General features: G+C 33.4%; 2 protein-coding genes across 2 annotated transcripts; one reads left to right on the plus strand and one right to left on the minus strand.

Moving 5' to 3' along the window:
- Positions 1-326: 326 nt before the first annotated feature.
- LOC660573 (C-type lectin) lies at positions 327-8,228 on the plus strand. Its single transcript, NM_001170668.1, is given in 4 exon segments — positions 327-361; positions 5,430-5,529; positions 7,443-7,843; positions 7,896-8,228. Coding segments are annotated over 3 exon segments (654 nt in total). The 5' UTR covers positions 327-361; positions 5,430-5,435; the 3' UTR covers positions 8,055-8,228.
- Positions 8,229-8,509: 281 nt separating this feature from the next.
- Positions 8,510-10,547, minus strand: LOC103314926 (uncharacterized). Its single transcript, XM_008202230.3, has 2 exons — positions 10,387-10,547; positions 8,510-10,337 (listed from the first exon to the last, which is right to left on the minus strand). Exons 1-2 carry the CDS (start codon positions 10,417-10,419, stop codon positions 9,066-9,068), a joined length of 1,305 nt encoding a protein of 434 aa, XP_008200452.2. The 5' UTR covers positions 10,420-10,547; the 3' UTR covers positions 8,510-9,065.
- Between the last annotated feature and the right edge of the window lie 594 nt (positions 10,548-11,141).

An 11,141-nucleotide genomic window follows, 5' to 3' on the forward strand; every position in this document is an offset into this window, starting at 1 on the left:
GGTCAATGTGAAACCAACAATGAAAAATATCCACAAATCGATCTTCGTAGCCTTGGGAGTAGCGTTCCGGAAACGTTTTTTCTTGCTGAACAATTAAATATTATTTAAATTGTAACAGTTCGGAATTGAAAATTTTGCACAAGGTCTGAAGATCTCCTCTCGAGGTATGCGATAGTGATAGTGGTCAAATGTCAGTGGTCATCGGACGCCGCTTGGGGGTACTCGGGGGGTCCCCGGGGGGTTCCATCGAATGTAGGTTATGGAGTTGTGGGGATGTAGGACGGCTATATACACCGACTCTGCATCTGTCAGACAGTTGATTCAAAGTGCTTCTTCACTGCTACTTGCTGGAATATTACAGGTAAGTGCTTGGACCTCGGTGTTTGTTATTCATGTAACGGTACGGGAAACTGTTAGGTTTAGGCGTGATTTGCGATTTTTTCGGACGATTTTTGGAGCAATAATTTGTGAAAAGCGTTTCATAACTTATCGCGTTTTCGTCGCTTTATTATGTGGGTACCGCCACGGGAAACTTGCGCAAATTCTGCTCAAATCCGCGGATGCAGGTCAGTGCTCGCTTTTCCGCGCCTGGGAATTTTCCCGGCTTCGCGCTACGGAAGAGCTTTTCTTCGAAAATTCACACTCTGGTCTAGATAATGGCACTTTACGTAACCGATGCAGTAACCGGTAGATGTTAAACGGGATTGAAACGAGAACAGGCTCTTCCTGGTGACTGTTCACAATAACTATAAATGTTCATTATGGGATAGTTGCATCAGAGAAGAGCACGACTGCGAATTTAGATGGCGAAATTGCACCTAATAATGGCAAGCGAGTAAATAATTAGCGCTGCATTGCATCAGTATAGCCGAGGTTTCGACTTATCAAACATTGCCGGAGAAATTTTGATAAAGGAGCTGCTGATCCGAAAAGTGTGTCGGTAATGGTAGTGGACCACTATTTAGACACACTAATGATGATGATCACGATAATTTAAGGAGAAGACACGTTTTTTAGGTTGCGGATAGCGACACGAATTTTTAGGAAAAGTTGGGGCGGTTATACTAGACCGGAACCTGAATATGATGGTAGCAAAAAATGAAAGCTATCAGAATGATAATGAGACAGACCAGATATTCATATTTACGGTCTGTGACACTAATCGACAGGAGACACCTAAAATCGATTAACAATCATACAGAATACCTGTCTTAAATTATTACTTTATTTATTTTTAGATACTTTGCGATTTTTTTAATAGTTAATGGTTTTTAATAGTTTAATTTTTTTTTATTTTTGAAAAAATTTATTTTAGAAATTGCCTTGGCTTGACGTCAGATCGTTTGTAACGCTGGTAGACTTAAAAGCGCTTCATTAAACATCTGCCTTTCAAAATTTAATCGATCTGGTCATGCAAGAAAAAAAATCACGAAAAATGCGCTTTTTTGTCTTAATTAAAATGCGCTAATACTGAAACAAGTTCATCGTTTAAAATATTTTTAAATTAATAAGTACTATATACCACACATTCATGAATCATTATTTATTATTCAATAAATATAAAATAGTAATAACTAATTGGGTATGTTGTAAACGGTGTTATCTCTTTCATTAATTAATTACATAATGTGAAAAGACGAAACTGCATAAAGTTCATAAGCATATAATCATTGATAATTACTAGAAACATAAGTAGGGAATTACACGATGAAATACTTTTGTTGTGTGAAATCACAAAAACTGTAATTGATTTAGATTATTATTATCATAAAGATGTGCGAATAATTTTAAAAAATAAATATAATAACACTGATAAGTGATTAGAAGTCTGTCTGTCTTCGTAATTAATTTGTTTAATAACTGTTAACTTGAAGAATAATAAATTAATTAGAAATATTAGAAAAAAAATTACCCTCTATTAATTGCTCCTACTCAAGAGATAACTCTGGTTATGTTGAATATTATCAATTATAATAATATAAATAAAATTATATATAAAAAAATATAAAACAAATATAAATAAAAATAAATAAATTATAATAAAGAAAAAATATTTAGTGGTAGAATACGCATCACAAATAAAACTTATATTTTGAAAAGTAGGTCCTAAAGGCCTATAAACGCATGATACTTATAACGTTTTGCTTTGGTGATTGAAAGAACGTTGTTTTATCGTAATGTAGAAAAAATGATAAGCAAGTCAAATAATACTGCACAGAGGTTCATTTTTATTGTGTTTGTTTAGTTTTCTCCACAAAATCAGTCTTTTTTTTGTTTTTTTTTTCGTTTCAAGCTTAAAATAATAATTATTTCTTGAATGTATCAATAAAGTTGAAAAACATTTGGAGGGCATTTAGTTTTAGGGCATTTTCACAAAAATTTACCATTTCTGCCAGATGTTCCAACATAACGTTCACATGAAATATCCACAAAAAAATTGAGAATTTTTCTAAAATTCCTTATAATTAAAATTAATTAATTAATTAATATTAAGTCGCTACAAAAATATTTTTTTATGTCAAGCGAAGTTGAAATGTTGTTTTGTGTTAAAAATCCCTTAAAGAATGTCACTAACCACAAAAAAGAATAAATTTTGGGGATACCAACATATTTTTAAGTTTTTTCTGGCTTTTGAGATGCGCCAGAAATCGTAAAATTTGGATTAATTATTATTATTAATTAATTATAATGGTTTGTAGAAAAATTATGAAAAAAAAACACTTGTACGGAAAAAGAAGTATTTAATAGCAAATGCTGTAATTTCTGTGTGATTATTAGTTTTTAAGATATACCTAGTGCAAAATATGGTGAAAAAACTGAAAATTAAAAAGGACGGTTTTAAAATACGTAAATTTTATTTAAAGATCGGTTTTGAATAACAAAGGGTTCCATAGTTTGTTGTAATAACACAAAATCTCCTCGTAAAAGTTGTAAAAAGCGACAATAAAATGAAGTGTACACACATTAAACGGTATTCACTGTGATGGCTCCTAATTGCACTCTTAATTTCTCTAATTATTGTCCGTAATAATTCACCAACGGGCGTACTTGCACTTGACTGTTAAATTTATTGCAGATACGTCTAGTTATCCTGTTTTATTTTTGTAAGCAGTCGATATCTCTCGTTGCATTTCGAATTCAGTTTCTCCAATAACATATTGCGAACATGCACCTATAGAATAATCCTGTCGACCTCTAAGCGACATTGCTTCCGAAAAAGTGAGTTGAAGCTGGATTCAAAAAGCAACAAAACACCGTCCATACCGACCCCATAATGAAGGTCAAGGTGATCAGAACCGTCCCGTGTTAATAATATTCAAATTGCCGAAACAAGATTTCGAACTTTCCTATCGCTTGATCAATGAACTTTCAATAATGCCACGTTTATGAATGACGGCAGTGAAATTTTTCGGGTCAATAGCAAATTTTCGAACTAGTTCGATGGTGGTAAAAGTGATCGAATTGGCGACGTTTCAGCTAGAATAAGTAATCAGTGAGTAAGAGATGCCAGACGTGGCCATCTCCGGCTGGGACGGTGACCGTGAAAGCAACTCCAGGTCAACGAATGACCCAGATCGCCCGGAAACGATCCTTTATCCGGGACAATCGAATACCAGACCTACACTTGACACAGAATAATAAGCACCTGTTGCGTTCTAGGCGCAAATTGAGGAATTTGCCACTTTCGGGAGTGGCGCGGATTAATCAGCGTTTATTCTCTTTAGCAATCCAAAAAGTGGTATTGTTTTAATTTTTTAATGAAGCAAAGACCGCAGTTGGTCACTCACCTCATAACTGTTTTTTCGCCCATTATTCAAACGTGTATTTGGTTAATCTTAAATGCATTCCTACAAGATTAAAATTGAAATTATCCTCGTAATTAATTAGTAATCTCAAGCGTACGGTAATTAATGGCTTGATACACGAAAACATTGTGAGTTTGAGGCAAATGCGCCAAACTGGGACAGAATTGAAATAATTAGAGCATTTTCCGTCAAATGCATTCAAACATGGAATTAATCGATCGTTGCAAATCGTAAAAATTGTAAAAATATAGTTTGAAGAAAAAATATTTTTTTAAACTAAGAATGCGTACCATATAAATAAAAAACTGACAAAAATCTTGTGGTTAAACTCACCACGTGCGAGCATTTAATTCTTTATTTAGACAAAAAACGTAGATATAGATTAGCATAAAATAGTCCTTTCCAAAATATAAGTGTCTGATTTGGACATAACTATTAAAGTATAATCTAGAACCGAGTATAGAACATTTAGTTTGAAACAAAGGTGAGTACAATTTATCAATAACAGAAATGATTTTGTGTAAAATCAGTAAGTTTTTTTATAAGTTGGAACGTAAAAGGAGGTTCTCGATAAATTGAAAAATTCTATCAGTAAGTTTTTTTTTATAAGTTGGACGTATAAGGAGGTGCTCGCTAAATTGAAAAATTGAGAAAATACATAAATTGTTATTAATAATACAAAAATAAAAAATAGCAACAATGTAAAATCATAAAACAAACATAAGTAATAAACAAGCAAACAAAAGATATCAACAAATTACAATTATTACAACATTAATCTTTTAATTAGTTATAGATCTCACTATAGAGACTTTTATTGCTCTCTTGGTACTTTGTACGCTTTTGCGCTCAAAAAGCTTGATCAAAAAATGTATGTCTACTACAAAAAATAACAATGTAAAAATATGAGACTGTTTAGTCTTTTCTAATAGCGGTTTGAATATCAATTAAAAAATTAACGTTGCTTTTATAGGTTTCACTCGTCGGTGAGCTTGTTTCATAATAACATTATTCTCTTTAAAAACCGAAAGTTGCATCTTCAATCACAATTTCTTTCTCCTTGTTGGAATATTGTGATATTAGCCTCCTTATGCGGTTCGATTATGAACTCCTTTTCCTCACTAGCAACACGCGTAACAGTTTCGCATAGCATATTTTTGAATTAAGTGTCTTTTCCATGATTTCTGTCTCCAATCCTGCAACTGCATAGGAAAGCAGTCTTGTTGTTTTTAAAGGTGGAAAGTTGAATCAAGATCTCGTCATTATAAAAGTAAATTGAGGATTAGTGATAAACATTCACCTTGCATACCATCCAAGGATTTAACTTCCAAGATTTCACTTGAAATCACGACCGTTTTTGTTTAGTAGGTTAAAGATATTTACAGAGAAATTAAATTATTGTATCGTCTGTCACCGATGAGAAAAATCATTATCTTAAAAAATTACAGGTGTCACGACGTGACTCGAACGAATTAATTTATTGTAAGCAACTTTCTACATTGAATGCAAAACAAACAAATTAAATCAAGATGCAGACTTTTGCCTTTGTGCTCGCTCAAAGCGCATTTTTAATTGCTCTGATATTATTTGATGTGCCTGAAACCTTGTACCAATTTCTTTCAGGCCAAAATGCTTCGAGAACTGACGCTCCTTGTGGTAGGAGCCGCCATGGTGATGGCCCAAAGACGACTGGCCCTCCCAGACCCCAGAAGTTGTGCCAGCAGTAAGTACTTAACAATTAGCATCGAACTGTGATTGTTCTCCCGACAGAACAAAGGAAAAATCACTCAGCATTGTATTGCAAATTAACACGAAACAATGACCTTCGCCGGCCTCAATGTTTCTCTTAATTTCAAATGATGTCAATTACCTTTTAAGGGTGTCAATGCTAAATATTAGACATTTTTCAGGAATGTTGGGTGGAAAACATATTCCATCATCGACATTCTATCAGATAAACACATTGATAATTTGACCAAGACGAGCCAAACACGCATTGCATAATAATTCAATTAATTATGTGTTGTGGCAATTATCTCTTACTTTTCCTTTTTCACGCGTTCTTGGAGATTTCGTCATCGGCGTAATTTATGGAAATTCAGTTTGCTTGTAAGACAAATTGTGATTAACGTCTCCTGGAAAATGCTCTCTTCTAGCACATTTCTTACAAACATTGATTCATTATCATGAAGACAATTTAAAAGCTGTTTAGACCTATTTTATGGTTTTATACAATTTTGTAGATAAGTTGCCATAAAATAGTCTCCTACAGGTCACAAAGTTAGATACTCTTATACCAAGCTTTAAAACTAAATAATAAAACCGTTTCAAAATTTTACAGCTTGCAGGTTATTACAGTTGTTTATTCTGTGTCTTCTAAAACGCTTTGACAGCCAATTCGTCTCATTAAGAAATATTAAAACCATAAAATTTTGCGATAGTTTTAACAAAAGTTGCGTTTAAATCATCTTTAAAACTTTTTACTCTCAAAGTCCTGGAAAATCTTATCTGGTCAATAGATGTGATAAAACTATAATTACTTCTTAATTGTTTAATAAAACTTAATAAAAATAAAAATGGTTAGTGTAAGGGTATTTAATAACTTCAGCACTTACTTACCTTTAATTACAAATTAAACCAACTCTGCTTTGAACACATAATTTCTCATGAGAAGCATTTAAATAGTAGGCTGATAAAACCATCTTAAAGCTAAATGGTTTTAACAAGGTTCCGTGTAATTACAATTATTATTAAGTTAAGTGCTTTATCTATAGTTTAAGGTGTAGTAGTTTTTATAAACTTTCCTAAAAACTTATTGGACTTTTTTGAATTCTGAATAATTTTAAATTGAAGACCCAGACAGGTATAGTTTTATACATTCACCAGCCATATTTTACTAATGTTTGAACTTAGAATTAAAAAATTTGAATTTATTTAACATTAAAGAAATGGTGATAATTTTTTTGAGACATATTTAAAGAATTATTAACGCAGTTTTTTTATGTCTAGAACCTAAAATAATTTTTACAAATGTGTATAACTTCAGTAATTATGAAGCGCGTTTTATCAGAAAGCTGTCCGTCGTTTACAAATTTTCTACCTAAGTATCGTGTTTTAACACTTTAAATGATTGAATAAATGAATATAAATATAGTCTTATGCTACGAGAAGTATATTTTTTATAGTAACAGTATTTTAAACCAAATTATCTATACTTTTATCTTTATTACAGTTCTCATAAAACCATTTTTCAATTCCGTTGCTGTAACATTAGGTTTTATGACTCTGAGCATGTTTTAAAACCTTTTTATAAATCTCTTTTATAAAGTTAAAGTTCTTAAAGAGTAGACTTAAAACTTCCTGAAAAGTGGGCTTTTTTGGTTCTTAGACACTCTTGTAGCTGTTTTTAAGACAAAAATATTCTAAATAATTTTAAGAACTATTCTTATAGCACTCTTCCAAACTATCATAAAACTTAAAATGTTACTTGACCACGTATAAACTTCAGAAAAATTGCTTTAACTGAATCATTAAGAACAGTAATAATTGAGGAATAACGGAATGAATTAATTTGTATCTTTAAAAATCGTTGGTTTTTAAAATTAGACAATGAAATTATGAATTCTTGTTGTTTAGGAGTTCGCCACGCCACTTACAGAGACGCCCGCGGAGTGACACATTCGTACTTCTTCAGCTGGGAGCATCCGCCCACCAGAAGCCTGGAAGTGGACTGGCTTGACGCCCGTAACATCTGCAGAAGACACTGCATGGACGCCGTGTCGCTGGAAACACCTCAAGAGAACGAATTCATCAAACAGAGACTAGTCAGAGGCAACGTCCGCTACATCTGGACCTCGGGCCGAAAATGCAACTTCGCCGGTTGCGAGCGCGCCGACTTGCAGCCTCCAAACATCAACGGATGGTTCTGGTCCGGATCCGGGGCCAAGATCGGGCCCACCACTCAGAGAAACTCCGGGGATTGGAGTCACACCGGAGGGTACGGCCAACCCCAGCCCGACAACAGAGAGGCTGCACAGGTATTTGAGTGAAGAGCGCAAAAAATGTGTTCTAGCTCCGATTTTGTTTCAGGGCAATGATGAATCTTGCTTGTCCATTTTGAACAACTTTTACAATGACGGGGTTAAATGGCACGATGTTGCGTGCTACCATGTCAAGCCTTTCGTTTGTGAAGACAGTGAAGAGTTGTTGAACTTTGTTGCTTCCAGGAATCCAGGAATTCGTCTTTAAATTATTTCTTTAACAGTCCTTTCGTTCTTCCTCAGTGTTTTGGAGAAAATTTAACCACGGATCGTGGTTTGTTCTCTTCAAGTTCCCTTTCTGCATGTGAATATCTGCTTCCTTTCCCTAGTTTTAGTAATTATTGTATCTATTTTTAAATTATATTTTAATATTAAACATTTATATTAAACACGCTCTTTTATTTTACCAAAAGACACTTTCAGGTTTTCAGGTGAAATAAGTTTTAAACTGTGAAATGACATAAAAATACACCGACTGGTTTAAGATAACATTTCCAATAAAGCGTTTATACCTTTGATAAACGCAAAAGAAGTTAAAAGACTGTTTGTTCGTTGCTTAAACTGTGTATGTGATTTTAAAAACGGATCAAATATGTTATCATTGATCCATTGTATGTTTAAAAGGGATTAAGCAGTTTTGGGTTCAACGAAAATACATGAAAATTACACAAAACACTTTATTAACAATGCAGACAACATAAGAATTCTTTCATCTACTTAATTTTTTTGTATTGTACATTTCAATATCGCCAAACTAGTCAATTAAATAAGTATTTTTTTGTAGATTTATAATTTATTAAAGCTTTTATTCCAACTTAACCAAAACAAAAGTGCCCCTTAAAACAATCCCCTAAATAAACAGATGCTTTTATATCACTTATATCACTAATAATAATTTATAACATTTATCAAACATCAATTAAATGGGTCTCAATAAACAAAAATTCTAAAAAGTTAAATGTAAATCGTGATTAACTTCTTTTTATTAACAAAATAAATTCAGGTCTTCTGGTTCTATTTGAGCTTCACAAAAATAAACCAACTTAGTGTTTTTGTTGTTTATAATAAATTTTGTGTGTCTAATAAACAGACGAAAAAACACTATAATACTGTTTTTTTATTTTTATTGTAAATATTAACCGAACAGGTGGAAGACACTATTCAGACAATTTAAATAAAGTTAGAGTTTATTGTTTTGTGATTTTATCACAATTTAATTTTAGACTGGATAAAAGGAGAGTCCCTTTAACACAGATCCGGTCAATTCTCTGAACAAAAAAATAGTCTTCTTTTTCTTATCAACTAATTTACTGCTCATGTAATTGCACACAACTGAGCCCAATTTGTTGCCAGAATACCACCTATCAAAATTTTTATACTCGACTCTAATCGTGTAAATTTTATCAGATTCTAAGTAAATAACGTTGGATAAAGGAACATAAACCAGGTCCTCATAGCGCATAATATCACAAAATCTGGTTTCACAAATAATCACAGGATTCTGATATTCACTTATGTGTACAGAAATCTCGCCCTTGTACTCATTATTCATATCATTTATGGGCCTATCTTCCGTCACTAATACTAAGCCGTAGAGTAAAGTGTCTCTATTGACGTTGATGTGTGAATATAAATAAACTCGTTCTCTTAACTCTACTCTAGTGGCTATTTTGTATGTATCTCGACATTTGCAATGGAAACTTGAACGTTTTTGTGAATACTTTCTATAAGGTTTGGTATTTTTTAACTTTATTAGACGAGAACAATTGGCAATTAGATCGTTTTCACTGGAATCAGTGTTAAAATCCAGATTGGTTAAATACTCAAAAACTTGTAACGATTCTAACAAACCTACAATATTTTCAGGCGATAAACTAATATTTTTCAAATCACATTCAGTAACAGCCCAGTTTAAAACCCCCAAAATCAGTTCATTATTGTTTAAAACATTCAAAACCTGTCTTTTCAAGATTGTGGCAAGGCTTGTGGGTTTCATGTGATAATCGTAATCTTCCAAAAAAATTCCTCTAATGTAACTTTCTATATCTTCCAAGCAAACTTTCTGGAGCTGCACGTGACCGTACATCTCCGCATATTCATAACTTAACATTAAATTCGTAATATCGAGATTTTCCTCTATAAATCTAGTACAGGAACTTGCAAAACAATCTAACAAATACTTATGAGCAATGTAAAACAATGACCAGGCGTGTAATACTGACTTAATGACCACGGTTTTCCTATAAAGAAATTCCAACATTTGGGTGAAATCCTCAACGGCGATATCACTGATACCAATCGTATCGGACGCCATTTCCCCAGAAAACATTTTCTTGAAAACGGGACTGTGCCAAATTAGGATGCCTTTATGGACTCGAATTTCTTCACCATTGATGATGAACGTGCAGTCTGTGGTGTCGTTAACTGGCGGCGATTTGTTTAGCTCCCTGCGATACCAGGTGATTTCCCGGCTCGCATTCTCGGGATTCACCTAAGTTTTTTATCTGTGTTATTACCGCAATTACGTGATAACAACTCACCTCAAGTGGTTTATCGGCACAGTTTTGATGCATTTTAACGCCAAATCACCCTTTTATTGCTATTAAAACAGCTATTTCGAGTTAATTGCTAGGCTGCTCAAGAACTGTGAGGTTGTGGTTGGGTTTGTAAACATTTCGCAGATCACAGTTGGTCAGCCAAGTGGTGCGCGCTTGCGCAAGATGGAAATAGAAAAAAGCTATTTAAAAACTATTTAAATGTTTAATTTATTTTGGATTCTGTTTATTTTTGACTAAGAAAATTGAATAATGCAAATTCTGCCGAATGGTTGCGCTAAAATTTAGGTATGTCCCAAGGTAGCAAATGTTTGGTCGACTTGAATATCCTTGTGGTCCGTTAATTTTTTTGCCATCTTCAGCGGTGTTTTACATCCTTGAACCGACCAAAGCCAAGGTCAGTTGAAAATCTTGTTGCGATGGATTAACTCATTTTCATACTGAGTTACTGCAAAAAAGTGCGGAACCTCATTCGCAGTTTGCAATTACTGGTCTCATTACAAATGCGAAGGCCACATGTACGTAAAACTAGTTCGTATTATAAAAATAATGGTTCAATGCTAGATTATGTCACCTAATCGGTTTTGACGATGTGATCATGATGCGGTAATTTGTGGAAATCCCACGGTTTTATGTGGCGACGCAGGCAACCACCAATACAGAAAAAACCACATGGCCACAAAATTGCTTATTTTTTGGGCCAAAAATTTAATTATTTAAGTCGAGACTTTTAAACTGCA

This window comes from Tribolium castaneum, chromosome 5, assembly GCF_031307605.1.
Source record: "Tribolium castaneum strain GA2 chromosome 5, icTriCast1.1, whole genome shotgun sequence".
Taxonomy (NCBI): domain Eukaryota; kingdom Metazoa; phylum Arthropoda; class Insecta; order Coleoptera; family Tenebrionidae; genus Tribolium; species Tribolium castaneum.

Bases quoted from the DNA above. Each gene is read 5' to 3' on its own strand.
- LOC103314926 (XM_008202230.3), bottom strand. From the start codon at position 10,419: ATGCATCAAAACTGTGCCGATAAACCACTTGAG. The intron at 10,338-10,386 runs GTGAGTTGTTAT...TAAAAAACTTAG, and splicing joins GTGCCGATAAACCACTTGAG to GTGAATCCCGAGAATGCGAG.